This window comes from Mytilus trossulus, chromosome 8 (assembly GCF_036588685.1).
Source record: "Mytilus trossulus isolate FHL-02 chromosome 8, PNRI_Mtr1.1.1.hap1, whole genome shotgun sequence".
NCBI classification, from domain to species: Eukaryota; Metazoa; Mollusca; class Bivalvia; order Mytilida; family Mytilidae; genus Mytilus; species Mytilus trossulus.
The window spans coordinates 57,997,230-58,020,822 of record NC_086380.1 but is presented as its reverse complement, the minus strand read 5'-3'; the positions used below and the strand labels follow the sequence as shown (position 1 = coordinate 58,020,822).

Genomic DNA, 23,593 nt, shown 5'->3' with positions numbered 1-23,593 from the left:
TAAAAAACCTAAAACCTTAGGAACACAAACCAATGAAAAGGAAATATCCCTCTAATAGACTAGCATTTAAATCACAGTTTTCGAAAATGGAAGCTAGGTCACCGTGGAACCTAGAACAAAAAAAAGGGAAACAATATATCTTAAATATTTCAAATGCATGTACATGAAATAATATTAATCTCTAAAATTCACCATATTGTTACCTTTTTTATCTTCTGTTCGATACTGTATATCCAGTGGCGAATCCAGAAATTTGCTAAAGTGGGAGCCCACTGACTGACCTAAGAGGGGGCTCGCTCCAGTCACGATTCAGTGATTCCCTATATAAGCAACCAATTTTTTTCTCAAAAAGCAGGGCCCCCCCCCCCCCCCTAAATCCACCTCTGATATCAACCTCTAGATGTCTTTCAATTACATTCAGTTTAGTGTGGGTTGATGTTTGATTGTTGTACATGTTACAATGAGCAAAGCCCATACCCAGTCAGCTATAAAAGGCCCTGATAAGACAATGTAAAACAATTTCAAACGAGAAAACTAACATGTCTGTTTAAGGTTACATCATCAAAATATGTAGGGTAGGTAGGAAGGTCGGTATTTTCTTTTTATTATTTTGTCCATTTTATTTCTTGTGCCATGATTTTGAATTGTGTGGTCCGAGTTGTCCATTGGGCGAGAGTTCCCCTATTTATAATGATTGGATTATTTCTTACGACGGCAATAAAATGGCTTAGGGTGGGTGCTAAAAATAGGATCGGTCAGGTACCCATAATCAAACAAATATTTTTTTGGCCATACCGAGAGCACCATTGATTGAAATATATACAAATCACGGATCGGATACGCATCGACTATGTAAGACCTAATTTCAACACCCCTAAACAGTGAATATTTTTATCGCAAACAGTAGAATTTTATTACATAATGTGAAATGTGTGGGATTGTGCAGCACGTGTCATCATGACATGTGTCCCTTCGCGGCCTTCAGTTTTGATTATAGACTAGAGAAGAGACTAAATGCGTACAAACCTGATGTCAAATGAAGATATACGGAATTTAAATAACGTTGATCCTTTAAATGTATGAAAAACAAAAACATATGACAATTGTTCACATAAAATAGATAGTAAAATTTTCCAAATGAACGTCCATTAAAATTATTAAAGTCTCTGATGAATATTTCCCGCGCAAATGTCATGGAATAGACCAAAACGAATTTTAGGTGTGTGTTGTCATTAAAAATTCGGTTCAATGAACACAGTTAGATTAAATATATAAATATGTTAACTATATTTATATTGGTTTTTCAGAAAAGTGACTTTACCAGATTTTTTTTGTGGCAAACAACGGTAAATAGCCTATATCATCTTGACATGACATATGAAAACCCCTTTAGCATAATGGTGTGTGTATGGAATAGTCCATGGAATTGTCCAAACCGATACAGGTGAAATACGTAGAATAATATTGCTGTGTCTATTGTGGACACAGCAATAAAATCAGATTTAAGATCCTTATGAGCCCGTAGTAAAGTAAAAAAAACTGTAAAAAGCCTTATTAAATAAAATTTGCTCGATTAACCTTGAAGTGAAGACTAATAAAAATTTGTGTGTATAGTGAACCCCCTAAATAAAATAATACTGTGTTCTAGACCACTTCCCCTTTCGGTGATCTACAGAAATGATTTTTTTCTATATAGTATGTTAATAAATCCATTTTTTCCATATTTTACTTTTAAATGGACTTAGTTTTTCTGCGGGGAACCATTACATTCACTCTGTGGTTAAAGTTTTTAGAATTTTAATAACTTTCTCAAACTATCCTGGGTTTGTACCAAACTTGGACAGAAGCTTGTTTATGATCATAAGATAGTATCCAGAAGTAAATTATGTAAAAATAAAATTCCTTTTTTCCGTATTTTTCTATAAATGGACTTCGTTTTTTTCTGCAGGGAAACAAAACATTCACTCTGTGGTTAAAGTTTTTAGAATTTTGATTACTTTCTCGAACTATCCTGGGTTTGTACCAAACTTGGACAGAAGCTTGTTTATGATCATACGATAATATCCAGAAGTAAATTTTGTAAAAATAAAATTCCATTTTTTCCATATTTTCCTTACAAATGGAATTAGTTTTTTCTGCGGGGAAACATTACATTCACTATGTGGTTAAAGTTTTTAGAATTTTAATAACTTTCTTAAACTATCATGGGTTTGTACCAAACTTGGACAGAAGCTTGTTTATGATCATTAGATAGTATCCAGAAGTAAATTTTGTAAATAAATAAATCCATTTTTTCCATATTTTACTTTTAAATGGACTTAGTTTTTCTGCGGGGAAACATTACATTCACTCTGTGGTTAAAGTTTTTAAAATTTTAATAACTTTCTTAAACTATCCTGGGTTTGTACCAAACTTGGACAGAAGCTTATTTATGATCATAAGATTGTATCCAGAGGTAAAGTTTGTAAAAAGATTACTCCGTTTTTTCTGTAATTTACTTTAAATGGACTTAGATTTTCTTACAATCCTAAAATAGTAACAAGAGGAATATTTTTATTGATCTTTTTTCCTCATTATTGTTGAGCCTGCGATTTCAGCAAAACTAGGCGAGACACTGGGTTCCGCGGAACCCTTACAAATTTTTGATGTGGTTTGTCATTTGATTTTGCCATGTGATTACGGACTTTCCGATTATATTTTCCTCTGAGTTCAGTGTTTTTTTTATTTTACTTTTTTCTATGGATGTTGACGGTTGCTCTTCTTCACTGCTACTGGCGTCCGTTGTTTTCTCTCTGGTGCATGACTTTTAAACAGCGATATACTTCTAGTACTGTTACCTATATTTCGAATAGATTTCTTAGCCAATGTCGAAAAATACTTGCACACAAGGATTTTTTTTCTACAAAAAATCGAAGAAATGGGATTTACATATCATCTTCAAAATTAAATTTTTCAAAATCAAAATGTCAACATGTTTCGGAAACTATCACTTTAAACAGGATACAAGCATCTAAAATTGACAATGACTTGTTAAAAGTTACTTATATGTATGGAAATTATGTGATGTCTTGTAAATTTCTACGGTTGACTTAGTTAACAGAGTTTATCTTTGTTTATTAGGATTTTAAAATATTTGTTGATGAAATCTTGACAAGCCATCATTTATGATTATTTTTCTGTCATTGTGTGTACAAAGTCAGAAATATGACAGTTGTGATCCATTCGTTTGATGTGTTTGAGCTTGTGAATTTGCCATTTCATTAGGTACTTTCCGTTTTGAATTTTGCTTGGAGTTCAGTATATTTTTGATTTTACTTCATTTTTATATGGCCAAACATTTTATATTTTCGCAGATTGTAAAATTAATCAGAATTTGCTAAAATGAAAATTATAATTTTGAAAGTTGTGTGTCCCGTGTCCACATTTTTGGAAAATGACGCAGTCATTGTTCCATAACTGCCGACCTGATTTCTCTGCCTACCGCGCTTGGTTTCGTATTTACTAATTTCAATACAAACTGGAATGTGCTTGTATTATCATTATGCATGAGCATTGTGTAGTAATCAGCCAGGAACCAGTTTACAAACTAACTAGTTTCTGTTTGTATTCCACTACAGTCGAACAAAGTGTTGTAGTTTGACAGGATTCAGTCCAGAATTTTGTAAACTACAAAACGTAATCGGTTATTATCATTCCGTTTTGGTGTTTCAAACCGACTTATATGGTTTGAATAAGCTAAAGACCCTTCAAACATTAATGTGATAGGTATATTTAAGACTGTTTTTCAAAAGGATGAAACTGTTTTGCTTTAAAAGTCGTACTATAGTGATATATGTTATGTACGGATTTCCACTCTCACCGGTTAATTTCTTCTTTTACACGTGCTTTTGAAACTTCCTGTTTAAACATCGCAAGTTTTAAAATTGTTTTTTGAGTGAATTAAACTTATTTTAACAATCACGAAGCGTTCGGGAATCATTTCAAGCAGTTTCTTTTTCTCTTTGATGATGGAAAATAGGTTTTCTCAAGAAAATACCGCAAACGATCGCAGAGGAATTGAAACGTACAAGTCAAGTCGGCACCTGGTTAAATTGGCATCTAGTCAAATCGGCACCTATTTGACGTCAATTCGGCTTCCAATAATATTTATTATAATATTTTCTATTCAATTAATTAATAACTGTTACCAAGTGCATAGTGAATATTAGGTAAACAACGAAACCAAAGTGAATATGTTGTTGTGTATAAAAGTAAACAACGAAGCTATTGTTTTAACCATTAGACAATTATTAAAATTAAATGGAAAACTATGAGTCCCTTTCAATAAATCAAACTTTCATGCCAAATAATTAGCAAATTTAAGGTGTTTTTTTTTTCAGTAATGTTTAAACAGCATTAAACAAACAATCCTGTAAAAGATTTATAGGTTAAATAATGCATAAAAATATCCAATATCTCATGTATTAGTCCAAATAATAATGACGTCTGACAAGGCTATTTTATTTTTTTCTGGGACGCCTTACTTAGACGTTCGTAGGAAGGCTTCCTAAGAAGGCGTCCCAGAAAAAAATTAACATAGCCTTGTGGTCATAGGAAGGTGTCCCAGAATAAAATTTAAAAAGCCTTGCCAGACGTAATAATTATTTGGACTACTCATATATATCATTAAAAATACACCAAAAAATTCATGTAGTTGAGAAAAATAAATACATACAAAATGTACATGAACATCCAAAAAAAGTGAAAGTTAGTATTAACTCTTTTTGCTTTAAAAATTTACAACTGCATTTAAGTATTGAATGCTTTTTATACGACCGCAAATTTTGAAAAAATTTTCGTCGTATATTGCTATCACGTTGGCGTCGTCGTCGTCGTCGTCGTCGTCGTCGTCGTCGTCGTCCGAATACTTTTAGTTTTCGCACTCTAACTTTAGTAAAAGTGAATAGAAATCTATGAAATTTTAACACAAGGTTTATGACCATAAAAGGAAGGCTGGTATTGATTTTGGGAGTTTTGGTCCCAACATTTTAGGAATTAGGGGCCAAAAAGGGCCCAAATAAGCATTTTCTTGGTTTTCGCACTATAACTTTAGTTTAAGTTAATAGAAATCTATGAAATTTTGACACAAGGTTTATAACCACAAAATCAAGGTTGGGATTGATTTTGGGAGTTTTATTTTCAACAGTTTAGGAATTAGGGGCCAAAAAAGGGCCAAAATAAGCATTATTCTTGGTTTTCACACAATAACTTTAGTTAAAGTAAATAGAAATCAATGCAATTTAAACACAATGTTTATGACCACAAAAGGAAGGTTGGTATTGATTTTGGGAGTTTCGGTCCCAACAGTTTAGGAATTAGGGGCCAAAAAGGGACCCAAATAAGCATTTTTCTTGGTTTTCGCACCATAGCGTTAGTATAAGTAAATAGAAATCCATGAAATTTAAACACAAGGTTTATGACTATAAAAGGAAGGTTGGTATTGATTTTGGAAGTTTTGGTCCCAACAGTTAAGGAAAAAGGGGCCCAAAGGGTCCAAAATTAAACTTTGTTTGATTTCATCAAAATTGAATAATTAGGGTTCTTTAATATGCCGAATCAAACTGTGTATGTAGATTCTTAATTTTTGGTCCCGTTTTCAAATTGGTCTACATTAAGGTCCAAAGGGTCCAAAATTAAACTTAGTTTGATTTTAACAAATATTGAAACCTTGGGGTTCTTTGATATGCTGAATCTAAAAATGTACTTAGATTTTTGATTATTGGCCCAGTTTTCAAGTTGGCCCAAATCCAGGTCCAAAATTAAACATTGTTTGATTTCATCCAAAATTGAATAATTGGGGTTCTTTGATATGCCAAATCAAACTGTGTATGTAGATTCTTAATTTTTGGTCCAGTTTTAAAATTGGTCTAAATTAAAGTGCAAAGGGTCCAAAATTAAACTAAGTTTGATTTTAACAAAAATTAAATTCTTGGGCCTCTTTGATATGCTGAATCTAAACATGTACTTAGATTTTTGATTATGGGCCCAGTTTTCAAGTTGGTCCAAATCAGGATCTAAAATTATTATATTAAGTATTGTGCAATAGCAAGTCTTTTCAATTGCACAGTATTGTGCAATGGCACAGTATTGTGCAATGGCAAGAAATATCTAATTTCACAATATTGTGAAATAGCAATTTTTTTTTTAATTAAGAGTTATCTTTCTTTGTCCAGTATAGTAAGCAAGAAATATCTGCAAGATTTTTTTTTAATTGGAGTTATCTTTCTTTGTCCAGAATCAACTTAAATCTTTGTTATATACAATATACAATGTATATTCACTTTTTACTACCAACTGATAAATTTAAATAATCTTTACCATTCAGTGATAACAAGCAGTTTTTTTACATCATGTATTTAAATGAGTAGTAATTGTTGCAAACTCCATTAGAATATTTTAATTGAAATTAGTGGAATAAGGGAAAGGGGGATGTGAATAAAAAATTGGGTTAAATTTTTCTCATTTGAAATTTCATAAATAAAAAGAAAATTTCTTCAAACATTTTTTTGAGAGGATTAATATTCAACAGCATAGTGAATTGCTCTAAGAGAAAACAAAAATTTTAAGTTCATTTGAATACATTCATTCTGTGTCAGAAACCTATGCTGTGTCAACTATTTAATCACAATCCAAATTTAGAGCGGAATCCAGCTTGAATGTTGTGTCCATACTTGCCCCAACTGTTCAGGGTTCAACCTCTGCGGTCGTATAAAGCTACGCCCTGCGGAGCATCTGGTTTATCTTATGTTAATTCATTGAGGTGTAAAAGCGTTGACCGAAGTACTTTTTGTATGAAGCGCGTAAGCGTAAGCGCTTCATTCTAAAAATGTGCACACGGTCAACGCTTTTGCAACCCTATGAGGTTACAAAAAGAAACATTCAATACTTATAATTACTTTTTTTAGCTAGGATCATGAAAACACGAATTTTATAACTTTTTTATTCAATTCATCTGTGCACTTTATTGTGGGACCACGTGTTATCATGAATGAAAAGTTTTATTGAGTGATGCAATTGCTTGAGGAATAACATGTGATGTGCAGTTAGCCAATCAGAATAAAGTATTATAATGAAACATATATCAAATGTAATTATAACAAAATACATTATGTTGTAAGAGTTATCTCCCCAAACACTGTTTTTGTTGTGGCCACCTCTCCTTCGTAACCGTAAAAGATTTTATTTTACCAAATTGCTCGTTACATATTTAGGATAAGAATATTCGTTTGAACCATAGCTCTATGGGGACTCCATATGAGAGTTATTCCCCCTTTTTCATTTGATTCAAGCGATATGCATTTTCAACTGGTAAACCATAACTGATAGAGACCTAAGGTCTTCATGAGGTCATTGGTACTAAAAATGAAAATGAGGTCAATGTCAAAGGTCAAGGTCATATTATAAATTTTGATTTTGGCTTATTTTCACTTCTTTTCAAATACTGTATGACATTTTGACAAATATTTTTTCATAAATTATTAGTTGCGACATGTCCTTACTTGTATATTTTGGTTGAAAGGCTGCGCATACAATAAAAGGGAGTTTTTGTCCATCTTACATTTAAAATTGCGCGTCAAGTGGTAGTACTCATTAACCAAACATATTAAAGACCTAGGATATTTTGATCCAAGGTCCATGGTTTGTGACCTTGAAATTGAGGTCAAGGTCATAGGTTAATAGGACGTCATAAAGCCATAGGAACTAACATTTTAAACTGATTTTTCATATTTCAATATAAAAATAGATCTTTTCTAGTGGAAAGACTTCAATTGTTCTCTGAACAATTTGTTTTTAATTTACTTCATATTTTGTGGGAGAAGGGGGTTCAGACTATGTGGTATCAGGTCTGTTTGCGCCCAATACACTTTCGCACCTCGCACGTTCACACCCAAGGTTCGTTCGCACTCTACTCATTCTCGCCCAATTTTAATTCAAATTCAAGTTGAATAATTGGAAAATCATTATTGTTGTTTTAAATTGCTTTGGTGTAAATACTGAATGTATTTATAGCTTGGTATGAGTAAAACATTGAAGATTTTAAAGGAAAAACACAAAAGATAATTGTTTTTAAGCCCTTTGATCTGAAACAACGAAACAATAAAATATAGGAACCAAAATATAGCAATCCACTATTATAACCAAAACATGATAAAATTTATTCAACACACAGAAAAAAAATTAGTCAGAATCTCACTTCATTATGAAAGAGGTCAATGAAACAAAGTATAGCAATACACTAACCAAAACATGATTAAGAGTTATTCAACGCTAAATAAAACGTTGACAAAATACCACTTTATTTAGAAAGGATTATTATTATCTTTAACAATACGCTATCCAAAACATGATTAAGATTTATTCAACACAAAAAAAAATGCTGTCTCACTTTATTTTGAGACAATGACAACAATTATACTTATAAGAAAACACTTGCTTACAGAGTTATTAAACACAAAACCAATTAAGATTAGTTGCGAACATGTAGGTTGTGAAAGTGAAAGGGGGTGAACATGAGTTGGCGCAAACGTGAATGGGCGCGAATGGACCCGGATTCAGCCTATGTACCAGTGAGAAATATAGAAGCCTTTCCACAGGATTTATTTGTACAATTCAGGTAGTCTTGACCTATTCATTTGTCTTAAAAAAAAACCAGCCAGTTGGCACCTTCACTTCACACACACACATATACGAATATCAATTATATGCTTACGAGACATGTTGCATTGTTAAACAAATTACGGTATGTGAAAATCAAGACTTGCATAAAAACTATCCCAATATTAGAGACAGTGGCGTCATTTTTCTTCAGAGCTTTCAGCTCTTTGATTTTTACAGTGACTTGACTGTTAGTGTTGCTATCCAGCAATTGCAACTCATTCAAAATTTTGACCAAATTGCAATTTGTTTTATTAAACCAAATTGTTCAAGTGGTCAGAATATTGAACAAATTGGACAGCCAAAATGTGAAAGTGCAAGGTGATAAAATATAACATACTTACAATCCTATAAGATTTAACTCCACTTTAGTGAGGTTGTGACAAAATTGGTCTATCAGTTTGTATATGTATATTATAGTCATTTCCATGCTGAAGGAACTGTTATTATTTTGAATTGCTATAAAAATGTCCAAACTAAGCTTTCATATAGTTTTTCTTTCTAAAAGTATTCTATATTCATAAGATTTGTTTGTTTCAATTTTTATTTTTTTCTCTAATGAGTATTTGGCAAAGGGAGGGGTAATGGTTTGTTTTTTCTAATTGCAATTTAACGGATCTTGGATACTACACAAACAAACAATTAAACTCCCCCTTTTTTAGTAAAGCATTAATGAATGAATCGTTGTTTGAGTAAAGACCACTGGCAAATATTTTTGTCAGTGTGTTCGTCCAGTTAATTCGGAAAGATCTTTTCAAATGTGTTCGGCAATTATGATGGATGAGTCGATAAGGGGTTAAAAAGGCTACGTTAAGTGTTTTTTTCTTTGTAACAAATGAATATATCAAGGGTAGACAAATACTTCTGTTAAGAACTTTATTAATAAGTGTTTTACGTATCAATTTTGTATACAAAAGAGCGTTTTAAATATACATAGGAAAATTAAAGTTCGGAATGCCTAGTTTTATTTACACTTAAACTACACAAGACCTACATCGACTATCATGTGCATGTAGACAAAACATGATTTAAACTACATGTAAACATTGAGTTTTTTTCAATGGAAACGTAATTATGTTTAGTTTATGTGTGAGTTACACTAACACAACACCGAGTTTAGGTCAATGTGAACACGGCCGTCTACAGTAAACATGTTTACAATTAGTTTAATGTAATGAACACTAGTTTCACATACGATTTGTTCACATCTATACACCTTGTTTAGTTACCTGTACATAAGATTTGTTCACACTTGTAAACTATATGTCAATTTTAAAAATGTTCATTACGTAGAACTGAACTGATATTTTCGAACAATTTTTCTAGCAGTACGGGAATGACCATTTGACTTTAAAAAAAAAAGGGGTGATGGATTTTCCCACAGTTTGATAAAAAAAAACAATCGGGTCATACAGATGCATGATTAGAATGAAAAAATATTCTGAATCCAAAGTTTCTCTATACATTGTAGTGTTAAATATTAAATTGGTACCGTCGAAAAAAAAATCAAATATATACTTTCGCGCGAGAAAAAAATCGGTCTTCATAAGGGCCCGGGCCTAATAAGGCTACGTAAAGTGTTTTTATAACAAATAAATATATCAAGTTCAGACAAATACTTCTGTAAAGAACTTTATTAATAAGTGTTATAAGTAACAATTTTATATAAAAATCGTTTCTTTTTTTTACATATAAATGGAAAAATTACAGTTCTGAATGCCTAGTTTTGAGTACACTGAACCTTCACAAGGCCTACATCGACTTTTGACTGCATGTAGACAAAACATGATTTAAACTACATGTAAACATTAAGTTTTATCAATGGGAACGTACTTATGTTTAGTTTATGTGTGAGTTACATTTACACAACACCGAGGTTAGGTCAATGTGAACACGGCCTAAGACTTTGATAAAATCTTGCGGCTTGAATTTTCGTCATCAAAAATAAGAAACAATTAAATGCCGTACCCTTGTAACATGATATTTAATTATGAACAAACTCATTGATGATATTTTTCAGTATCAGACCAATAATATTCATGATTTAAAAAAGAATTAAGCTGAGTTTTATAGAAATTACTTGGCATATTAATTTTTGTTTGTTTCTCATAGTTTTTTAAACGACGGCAATTTTTTTTTGGGATGTCATATAATGGTACGATGTCGTCGTTTGCGTCGGCTGTGTCGTCGTACGAAGACACATTGATTTCCGGACAATAACTTTAGTTTAAGTAAATGGATCTCTATGATTTTTTTTGAGAATATTCAATACTAAAAAAAAGGAAGGTTCGGATTAATTTTCGGGATGATAGTCCAAACTGTTTATAGTCCGGCGGATTTGTGAAAAATTGTGCACATCCTGTTACAAGCATGAAATTTGGCATAGACCTTCCTCAACTATTACTCTTTTATTTCAGATAGGGAGGCATTTAAAAAAAAATCTCACTTCCGGTAAAATCCAAAATGGCGGATGTCATACTTAAATCAGCCCAATATCGAAGGCTAGCGTGTAAAATGTGTTATTATCATGCTACTTTCATAATGTTTGGTACAGACCTTTGTTTTTTACTACTTTTGGATAAATTTAATAGATAAGATGTCTTCAGAAACCCCACTTCCGGTTAAAATCCAACATGGCGGACATTGTACTTAAATAAGATAATTTTTTAAGGAAGGTAATTGAAATGTGTTTTAACGTATTGCTACTATCATTACATTGTGTAGGAACCTTTCTTTGGTGCTTCTGGTGGCTAGAATGTATAAGACATATGTCTTAAAACCCCTTACTTCCGGTAATATCCAAAATGGGGGACATAGAAATATCATTTTTTTATTCAAATTTTAACTTTTTTTTAAATGTAAAGAAAATGATTTTATTTTGTGTTGGTCATTAAATTTTTGGCTTTAAAAGATTACACGTTTGCTGGAAAAGGAACTGCGTTGGTGACATTAATGGAGTTTGAAGATGTGATTTGCACCGGTCCTAAGTCAGGAATCTGATGTACAGTCGTTGTCGTTTGTTTATGTAATATAAACGTGTTTCTCGTTTCTCGTTTTGTTTATATAGATTAGACCGTTGGTTTTCCCGTTTGAATTGTTTTACACTAGTAGTAATTTTGGGACCCTTTGTAGATTGTTCGGTGTGAGCCAAGGCTCCGTGTTGAAGGCCTTATTTTAACATATAATGGTTTACTTTTTAAATTGTTATTTGGATGGAGAGTTGTCTCTTTGGCACTCACATCACATCTTCCTATATCTATAGCATTTAGAATGATGATTGACCAGCCAACATCACAATATGGATTTGATAAGTTTAATGTCATTGAAAACGATACGTGGTTTTGTTGTAAGATCGAAAAAAAGAAACAGATTTGGTTAACAAGGCAAGAAAATATGTGTTTTTGGAATTTAACGATGTGAGAAACAATACCACAGTCTTTGTAAATGTTGGGAATCAGCTCTCCGATTGTAAATTGCGGCCTTACGAGTATGCTGATTGGGTATAATGTCCTTACCTTAATAAAATACATTGAAACTGAAATACGAGTGGATGAAGTCTTGGGTGCGTATGGTAGTTATAGCAACAAATGGTCGGGATATTCTATCTTATCCACCACGTGATGTATTTCAAGTTCAGCACCAAGTTCACATTTAGAGGCAGACACTAAAATCATGGTGCATGTGTCTGATGCAGTCAAACACGATCGTAAACGAGTCATAATTCGAACAGTCGTTAATGATGATTCTGTCACTACTGTTTCACTATTCTGTCACATCGGGGTAGACGAACTATGGATTGTGTTTAGGAGGGCAAAAGACTTTAGATTAATATCTATCATTGGCCTTTCAAATGCACTAGGCAATGAGTGATCTGAGTGATCTGACCCACTTATAGTTATCCATGCCTTTACCTGTTGTGATATGGTTCTCTCTTTGCTTGAAAGGGAAAAAAGACTATGTGGGAAACATTGATTGCATTTGAAGATGTGACTTTAACAAAAAGAATGATAATAAATCAGACTAAACCACCGGGGTTTTACTGTAAGATCGCACAAACTTAACAGATTGGTATAACATTGTTAACGAAGCAAGAAAATAACTATTTGCGCAAAAGAGAAGGCTTTTTGATGCTATCCCTCAACTTGGTCATGTCTTTTCCAGCATGAAAATCATGCAATATACCGAGTTAGGTAGGTGTTAAGGGAGACGAGCTTGGGATTGGCTCTTATGCTACCCACTCAAGGCGAGGATAAAGAGGATAGCTTTTTAAAAACTCTTTTTGAGACCTCATCATTTTGTCAGAATCTTTTACATTGTGGATGTAAGAAAGGATACCGCGGTTATTTTTAATGTTGAAAATCGGGTATCCCGTGCACTGCGATGTGTGCATGTCATGGTGACTGTGAATAAAAATTTATTCTTGGCCAAATAGTAGTATCTTAAAATATTATTTAGTATTATGGTGATTTTATTTTGTTTTAATCAATCTATCCAAAACTCTACATCGAAGAAATAGATTGAGGACCCATCTTTGAAATTTAAGTCATATTTTTACCGGAAGTGTCAACTTTATATCTAAACATTTACAACATGCTAGGATAAGTGGTTTTGGGGATAACTTAAAGCCAAAAGTTTAATGACCAACACAAAATAAAATCATTTTCTTTACATTTTGAAAAAAGTTTAAAATTTGAATAAAAAAATGATATTTCATGTCCGCAATTTTGAATATTTAAAGAAGTAAGGGTTTTTAAGACATATGTCTTATACATTGTATCCATCAGAAGCACCAAAGAAAAGTTCCTACACAATGTAATGATAGCAGCAATACGTAAAAACACATTTCAATTACCCTCCCAAAAAAATAAGCTTATTTAAGTGCAATGTCCGCCATGTTGGATTTTAACAGGAAGTGGTGTTTCTGAAGACATCTTATCTATCTCATTTATCCAAAAGTAGTAAAAAACAAAGGTCTGTACCAGATATTGGGATGGTAGCATGATAATAACACATTTTTACACGCTAGCCTTCGATATTTGACTGATTTAAGTATGACATCCGCCATTTTGGATTTTACCGGAAGTGATACATTTTTTCAAATGCCTCCCTATCTGAAATAAAAGAGTAATAGTTGAGGAAGGTCTATGCCAAATTTCATGCTTGTAACAGGATGTGCACAATTCGTCTGAAATATGCTTGTAGCCGCCGGACTATTAGGAATAACGGCCCAAAAGGAAAAAAAATCAAGCATTTTTCTCGTTTCAGGATAATAACTTATGTAAAAGTAATTGAATTGCTCTGAAATTGTACCACAATGTTAAATACCTCAAGTAGAATGCTTGGATTCGTCTAAGTGGTTATGGTGCCAACAGTTTAGGAATAAACGGTCAAACAATTTTTGTAATTTCCAGACAACATCTTGTGTGTATCTATATGGATCTCTCTGACATTGTACCACAAGGTTCCATATTACAAAGGGAAGACTGCGAATGAATTTGGGGTTAATTGTTCAAAATATGTAGGAAAAAGAATTAAAAAATTGCTAAACAAGTGGGGTTTTTTTCTAGTTTCTAGACAATAACTTGTGTTAACGTGTATGGATCTCTCTGAAAGTGTACTACAAGGTTCTGTACTACAAAGAAAAGGCTGGGATTGAGTTTATTTCGTCAAAAAAAGTGAGGGTTATATATATTTTGTGTCAGAAACCTATATCATGTTAAAAATGTGATCACAACCAAAATTTAGACAGTATCAAGCTTTAATATTGTGTACAAATTAGCCCCAACTGTTCTGGATTCGACGTCTGCGGTCGTGTCAGGCTGCGCTCAGCGAAATATGTCATCTGGTTTACATCTGCTCTTATATTTTAGTTCTACTCACTGGTTTATTTATATACATCAGTTAGCTCAATCATTACAGGTAATTTTGGCAAAGTAAAATTCCATTATGAATCACGAATAAAGCGATATTTTCATTATTTATTTCTTTTTCTTGATAATACAAATTGTAAATGTACAATGTCCTATATAAATTTAAGAGTGGAAATGGGGAATGTGTCAAAGAGAAAACAAACTGACTTAAGAGTAAAAAACCCTGCCGAAGTCCACAAATGGGTCTTCAACACAGCCAGAAAATCTTGCAGAGAAAGGCGGACTCCCGAGCGGACTTTAGCTGGCGCTAAACAAAAATATGAACTAGTTCAGCGAAAATAGACGTCAAACTAAATTCCAATAAATGTACAGATACCTTTCACTTAAATATTTATCTTTCTAACTAAAACACGTGTTTGATACATTTCATTCATTTCTAGGTAAACTGGTTAAAAATGAAACCGAAAGCCTTCATGTTAATGTTAGAGTTTTAGTACTGCAAGTTATCGTCTGTATCTGCTCAAAACAATGTTGGGAACTGTTCATTAGTAACTTTCCCTCTACTTTAAGTTTGAATTTGACAAAAGAGAAGGACAATTTATAACAATTGTCTTTCCTTCAAACGGGAAGTTTTCTCTTTGCTTTTTGATTTTTACTAGATAAAGTGTTATCTATAGCTAGCCATCCTCGATGAAAAATAGTAGATGCGATAATTTTTGTCGGAAAGTTTTATCATGTATATCTTCAAATGATCTCAGGGAATTTAAGGACATTTTTTATCTACAACAATCAAAAATCTATCAGGACTACCAATAGTTTTATATTTGCAAAGGATTGTCACCCCTTTTTCTTGTTATCGCTATATCTCTAAAACCGTAAAAGATTTTTACAAATTGTTTTCACCAAATTGTTTGTCTACTCTTAAGAATGATTTGTTTTATTTTGACTGAGGTGATCAGAAGACATCTTATGCATATTAATTTATGGGAGTTATTTTCCTTTGAAAATCTAAAATAAACGATATGTTGGGTTAATTCATACGGTATTAGTTGTAGAGGCCTACAGTCTTTTGATATGAAATCCTTGGTCCATATAAAGTAAATTGAGGTCAAGGTCAAAGGTCAAGGTCATGTTATAAATTAGAATTTTGCTTGTTATCGTTATTCAAAAGAAACTGTAGCAGTTAATGATATGATATGTTTGCAAAATCACTGTTTACAATAAGGCGCAACTTCAACTTATTCAGTCGAAGTGTTTTGGTTAACCCTTATAGGAGTTTTCTCCCCTTATGTATTTGAAATCATTATTTCTCAACTACCATACAAGTGATTGACCTCGGACCTTCTAATTTGAGTTCACTGACCCATGAATTTGAAATTAAAATCAAGGTCAAAGGTCAAGGTCATGTTATAAATTTTGAAATTTGGGTTTTTAATGTTATGTGTGTTTCTTTTAAATGTTAAAGAATTATGACAAGTAATAACCATTGTCGGGTACGGTGAAGTTAATTCAGTTAATTTTTATCTGCAACAGTGCTAACTCGATAAACTCAAACGTCGACTGGGAAGAAAATATTACTTTCAGTTATAGTCAATAGTTATAATGATTACCAATCATACGTTTTTTGGTATATAAAAAAGAAGATGTGGTATGATTGCCAATGAGACAACTATCAACAAAAGACCAAAATGACACATGCATTAACAATTATAGGTCACCGTACGTGTATGTCCGTTATGCTTACTATATTTACATATGGAGAAATAAAGAAGTGACAGTTTTGCAAGGTACATTTTTTTTAAATGATGATGTAAATCAAGTTGTATTGTAAATCATGATGTAAATTTTTTTTATATGGCCGTCAAAATTATCCTATGGCCGGGGCCCGTCTGTCCGTCTGTCCGGCGTCCACATATCGCATATTAACTTGAAAACAGCTTATCTTTTTTTCGCATGTCGCGCTGTATCTCAAAAATGATTTCTGATTATGGCTGTTTTGATTTTTTTTCGGTGTTCGATATTTTTCTATTTACTTTTCACACCAACTTTCGAGCGGGAATTATATTATAAAAGATGGGTAATTGGTGATGAAGTTTAAAATTTTTCTACCGTGCCATAAACGAGATATTACTAATGCAATCCAAGAAAGAAAACTATCATGACAAGAACTTCATATTGACAATAATGTAAGATGTACTATCAATGTTTCAAAATTAATGGGTAAACTTCGAAGGTGCTAAATGTGTCCAAAGACTGTTCAGCCACATGTGTTACCAATCAAGAAAAGTTAGCCAGACTCTACGGAATACAAAAATTACAAACACTTTTAAGTTACTTTCAAATTATTGTGACGTGTGTTCAAAATCTTATTCATCATTACTCTTAACACAAATAGTGATGGCTAGGTGTTCATTGGTTGACAAGTTTTATTTCCTTATTGTTACCATATTAATACATAGGAGCCTGGAATGTCATGTTCTTTCATTACTGTTAAAATAACATACTGTATTGTTTAAGTGTTGTAGTAACAATATAATGGCTGAACTTCAAGAATATGAAGAAGTAAGACCAGTAAGACGAGATGAGAAACATGTCTATGATGACTTTAAACATGTTAATAAGATGGACAATGTGAGCAGTCCCTCATGGAAACAATATTTAAAAATGTTTACAATAGTAATAGCAGTTTCTTTAACGAGTGCTATTGTTACATATTTTACGGTAAATGGTAAGTCCATATAAATAGAATTTTTAATTTAAGTGCACACTTATGGGTGTTCCTAAAGGTATTACAGGCTCAATAAAATAAAATACGGGAATTCTTTCATATGGTTTACATCTTTTACGGAAATGGTCAAAATATTAAAATTAAATTTTCAAACAAAAAACTATAACAAAATTATATAGAAGCTTAAAGTGAAAATCTCCATTTTTCTATGTAACTTCTCATCAAGTCAGGAATATGACAGTTGTAATCCATTCGTTTGATGTGTTTCAGCTTTAGAATTTTCCATTTGATTAAGGACTTGCCGTTTAGAATTTTCTTTGGAGTTCGGTATTTTTTGTTAATTCACCTTTTTGTTAAATGTTTTTTTACGAATTTTAAATGGCAGTGTCTTTGAACGCTATTAACACATGATATTTTGTCGAAGTTTAGGTGCAGGTCAAAAGGATGGTTTCTATTTTCGACTCCGTCTAAATAATCATGCTAGTTGGGTCAAAGCATGATAACATTTTTGTGTGGTTATGCTAACCGTACTAGGTATATAATTAATTAAACGTTTAATACACAAGTGTCCTAGATTTCACTACGCAACATGTTAACTCCGCCCACTGACCTCACTCTTAATGTGTATCGTGTAACCTGATGATCTATTGATTTTCCATGTAGTGCATACTTCATGTGTTTTTATGTTAACTGAAGATGGAGTCTGGTAAAAGACGATTTGTTGATACTAGTGATAAAGAAATTGAACAAAAACGTTTGAAAATGAGTGCTGACAAAACAATAAATCAGAATATAGCAGCAGCCACTATTTTCAGGGAGTATTTAAAAGTAAAGAAAATGGATCCTGGATTTGAACAGTATGACACCTTAAAACTAGATGAAGTGTTGGGTCATTTTTATATGGATGTGCGTAAAGCTGATGGAAATCGTTATAAAACAAATTCACTGCAATGCTTGAGATACTCATTGAATAGATATTTAAAGGCTCCACCGTACAATAAAAAAATTGACATCGTGAATGATGAAAGTTTTAGCGCTTCCAGAGAAAATTTTAAAGCGGCAATGGCAGAACTTAAGCGCATGGGATTAGGAGACGTCGAGCATTATCCGTCTATTGACGAAACTGACAGAAGAAAAATGTATACCTCAATATATTTATCACCAAATACTCCATTTGGACTTCAAAATAAAGTTCAGTTTGATATTCGCCTGTATTTTTGTAGACGGGGAATGGAAAATATGCCACAAATGACAAAATCCACGTTTTCTGTAAAAAAAGATCCGAAGACGGGGCTTAAATATGTGGTTAAAACTTTAGATGAGTTGACAAAAAACCATCGCAGCAGTGACAAAGAAAAAACGTCAGGGATAATGCCAGAAAATTCCGGTTCTGAATATTGCCCCGTGTCCTCCTTTGAAAAGTATGTAAATAAATTAAATCCAGAGTGTGACAAACTATGGCAGAGACCAAAAGATCAGTTTTGGGAAGAGGACCCTTCATGGTATTATAACATTCCTGTGGGCGAAAAAACGCTTGGCAATTTCATGTCATACCTGAGCAAGAAGTGCAACTTGTCTGAAATTTACACTAACCATTCAATCCGTGCTACCGGGGCTACTGTTCTAGCTAAAAACTCATATTGCAATGCACAGATCATGGCCGTAACTGGACATAAGTCAGTAGCATCCCTTTCTTTGTATCAGCGGGTTGATAATGATGATAAGATACGTATGGGACAGACGTTAACAGAAAGCATCACTGAACCTTCTAAAGCATTAGCTTTAACTGCTGGTGAAACATCATCAAATATTCGTGCTTTACCAAGCTCAGTGCCTCCTAAAACTTTTGCAATTGGTCCTTCTTCCACATTTTTTCCTCTACCGAATATTACAACAGCCAGCAACACACTTATGAGCACAGAACGTAGTTCCGTTACTTACAACGTTGGACAAAAGACCCTGTATATATCTGCTAAGGAACACAAAGCGCCTCCGTTGCCATTTAGTGGACCTTTGCCATGCAATACGTTTAAGCCAAAACATTTAAGTACAACCCAACAAGGAAACAGCACACAGTCATTTAATGAATCATTGCAAGGTGTTAATCTAAATGAACTGTTTAACGATTTTTCTGAAACTGCCGTAAACATAAATCGTACTACACTTTGTCCACAAGTTTTCAACAACTGTTCCGTAACTATTGTTTATAAAAAGGAATGACTTTATTTTAAGAAGAACAGATCTGATAGTTTAGAACATTTTTTAAACCGTTTTGTTTAATGTGATCGGGAGCATTTCACTGTGTTTCATTCCATCTTATTTATTTTTTTTATTTATATTTTTAAGTGTTTTCTGGACGAAAACCTTTTTTTAAAACTCTGTTATTACTGTTTAGTTTGTATAATATAATACACAGATGTATATTAAATATGTTTTATTTGAATTTCTCTCGATTAATAAAGGCATTGATTGCGTCATATGCATGTATAGATGTCAACCAGTGGAAATTCCACAAGCGAACAGGCTAACAAGTCAACTGGCTTTATGTAGGGCAATACACGAAAGTTATCACACAACAGCGTGTACCTCACTTTGTTCTTTTTATAGCACACATGATTTCAGGTTAATAGTTTAAGCACGTTGGTTAAAGGTCAACATATTACAACGCGATTTCTGATTGGCTACAGGCACATGTTTTGTAAGAAGGTTTCTTCTATTGGGATAATTTGATTGGGTTGTGTACGGCGAACATGGTTATTTAGCAGATGGCAAGGCAGCCAGTAGAATTCAAGTTTACAACTGCATAACCACACAATCAACAATAGATCGTAATATAAACAGATACAGTGTCATGAACAGGCTTTACAAGTGTGCAAAATATATATCGTATAGTAAGTTATACTGACACGTGCTTTTCATGATATGAAACTGCGTGGCTTTTTTTTAAAATAAATATTGTGTTGTTATGCAGTTGTAAACTTGAATTCTACTGGCTGCCTTGCCATCTGCTAAATAACCATGTTCGCCGTACACAACCCAATCAAATTATCCCAATAGAAGAAACCTTCTTACAAAACATGTGCCTGTAGCCAATCAGAAATCGCGTTGTAATATGTTGACCTTTAACCAACGTGCTTAAACTATTAACCTGAAATCATGTGTGCTATAAAAAGAACAAAGTGAGGTACACGCTGTTGTGTGATAACTTTCGTGTATTGCCCTACATAAAGCCAGTTGACTTGTTAGCCTGTTCGCTTGTGGAATTTCAACTGGTTGACATCTATACATACATATGACGCAATCAATGGCTTTATTAATCGAGAGAAATTCAAATAAAATATATTTAATATACATCTGTGTATTATATTATACAAACTAAACAGTAATAACAGAGTTTTAAAAAAAGGTTTTCGTCCAGAAAACACTTAAAAATATAAATAAAAAAAATAAATAAGATGGAATGAAACACAGTGAAATGCTCCCGATCACATTAAACAAAACGGTTAAAAAAATGTTCTAAACTATCAGATCTGTTCTTCTTAAAATAAAGTCATTCCTTTTTATAAACAATAGTTACGGAACAGTTGTTGAAAACTTGTGGACAAAGTGTAGTACGATTTATGTTTACGGCAGTTTCAGAAAAATCGTTAAACAGTTCATTTAGATTAACACCTTGCAATGATTCATTAAATGACTGTGTGCTGTTTCCTTGTTGGGTTGTACTTAAATGTTTTGGCTTAAACGTATTGCATGGCAAAGGTCCACTAAATGGCAACGGAGGCGCTTTGTGTTCCTTAGCAGATGTATACAGGGTCTTTTGTCCAACGTTGTAAGTAACGGAACTACGTTCTGTGCTCATAAGTGTGTTGCTGGCTGTTGTAATATTCGGTAGAGGAAAAAATGTGGAAGAAGGACCAATTGCAAAAGTTTTAGGAGGCACTGAGCTTGGTAAAGCACGAATATTTGATGATGTTTCACCAGCAGTTAAAGCTAATGCTTTAGAAGGTTCAGTGATGCTTTCTGTTAACGTCTGTCCCATACGTATCTTATCATCATTATCAACCCGCTGATACAAAGAAAGGGATGCTACTGACTTATGTCCAGTTACGGCCATGATCTGTGCATTGCAATATGAGTTTTTAGCTAGAACAGTAGCCCCGGTAGCACGGATTGAATGGTTAGTGTAAATTTCAGACAAGTTGCACTTCTTGCTCAGGTATGACATGAAATTGCCAAGCGTTTTTTCGCCCACAGGAATGTTATAATACCATGAAGGGTCCTCTTCCCAAAACTGATCTTTTGGTCTCTGCCATAGTTTGTCACACTCTGGATTTAATTTATTTACATACTTTTCAAAGGAGGACACGGGGCAATATTCAGAACCGGAATTTTCTGGCATTATCCCTGACGTTTTTTCTTTGTCACTGCTGCGATGGTTTTTTGTCAACTCATCTAAAGTTTTAACCACATATTTAAGCCCCGTCTTCGGATCTTTTTTTACAGAAAACGTGGATTTTGTCATTTGTGGCATATTTTCCATTCCCCGTCTACAAAAATACAGGCGAATATCAAACTGAACTTTATTTTGAAGTCCAAATGGAGTATTTGGTGATAAATATATTGAGGTATACATTTTTCTTCTGTCAGTTTCGTCAATAGACGGATAATGCTCGACGTCTCCTAATCCCATGCGCTTAAGTTCTGCCATTGCCGCTTTAAAATTTTCTCTGGAAGCGCTAAAACTTTCATCATTCACGATGTCAATTTTTTTATTGTACGGTGGAGCCTTTAAATATCTATTCAATGAGTATCTCAAGCATTGCAGTGAATTTGTTTTATAACGATTTCCATCAGCTTTACGCACATCCATATAAAAATGACCCAACACTTCATCTAGTTTTAAGGTGTCATACTGTTCAAATCCAGGATCCATTTTCTTTACTTTTAAATACTCCCTGAAAATAGTGGCTGCTGCTATATTCTGCTTTATTGTTTTGTCAGCACTCATTTTCAAACGTTTTTGTTCAATTTCTTCAACACTAGTATCAACAAATCGTCTTTTACCAGACTCCATCTTCAGTTAACATAAAAACACACTACATGGAAAATCAATAGATCATCAGGTTACACGATACACATTAAGAGTGAGGTCAGTGGGCGGAGTTAATATGTTGCGTAGTGAAATCTAGGACACTTGTGTATTAAACGTTTAATTAATTATATACCTAGTACGGTTAGCATAACCACACAAAAATGTTATCATGCTTTGACCCAACTAGCATGATTATTTAGACGGAGTCGAAAATTGTTGAACGGTTCGGGCTTTCGCCCTCACCGTTCAACAATTTTCGACACCGTCTAAATAACCATGTTAGTTGGGTCAAAGCATGATAACTTATAATAGCGAACGGTTACTTTATGACAACTATATCAAATCTCCGTTTTTATATACTTCCAAATATGACTAAAATAATCAGTTTTCATCTGAAAATAATAATTGAAAAGGGTGATAGCTACAACCAAAATTTTTAATAAATAAATTGCAATCTAATTAATAGTTGCTGATAAATACTATTAAAATTACATGCTCTTTGCAGTTATACGGATTTCCATTGACTTAAAGGATTTTGTTTTTTTATAATTTTAGCTCAGATTCAGCAGAAATTAACCTTAATAGATACAAGATTAGCCGAAATTGAAAAGAAAAATGAGGAAACTGAAAAACGAAACAATTTAACGTTTTCTCATTTTGAAAAGAAAAGCATGAAAACTGAAAACCGAAACAATTTAACGCTTGTTCATTTACAAAAACAGATTGATGACAGCACAGAACAAGGTAAATATGAATCATTATCAACTCTACTTATTACTATTGCTATGCATATTAGACATTTTCGGAAACTGTCATACTCCTACGATTAGGATTCCAAGTACACTTACGTGTCGCATTTAAATATTGGGCTTTCTCAAAGTGTAAAAATAAACCGTCGATCCAAAACAATATTATGATAGGAATGTTTTCTGTAATTGAACATAGATTTTTTTTCAAATATATGTGCAGCTATGTGTTAACATTAATCATTGTAAACAGTGTTATCCAAGGTTTCAAATGCTGCAATTGTACGCAGTATGATAGAATGAACTAACATTATTTTAGATATAAATTCAACATTAGACCCACAAAATATCGCAATTATCGTTTCAGTTGATAGATTGGGACAATGCTGAAAAAAGTCAACAATACTTTGTGTAAGCTTAAGAAAAGTGCAATCAAACATGGAGCATGCTAGTATGTTTATGC

The 23,593-nt window shown here is 33.0% G+C and overlaps 1 protein-coding gene across 4 annotated transcripts in view; it reads left to right on the top strand.

The window, feature by feature from the left end:
* LOC134681185 (uncharacterized) overlaps positions 1 to 23,593 on the top strand; it is a 44,589-nt gene that overhangs the window by 264 nt on the left and 20,732 nt on the right. The window contains exons 2-4 of one of the 4 annotated variants that reach the window (XM_063540679.1): positions 1,308 to 1,444; positions 17,082 to 17,292; positions 22,940 to 23,128. In XM_063540679.1, the coding sequence (XP_063396749.1) occupies positions 1,421 to 1,444; positions 17,082 to 17,292; positions 22,940 to 23,128 (424 nt within the window). In that variant the 5' untranslated portion in view covers positions 1,308 to 1,420. Of the gene's footprint in view, positions 1 to 401; positions 1,445 to 14,261; positions 14,370 to 17,081; positions 17,293 to 22,939; positions 23,129 to 23,593 lie in introns of those variants that run through there. The other 3 variants (XM_063540681.1, XM_063540678.1, XM_063540680.1) reach the window with 3 other exon arrangements.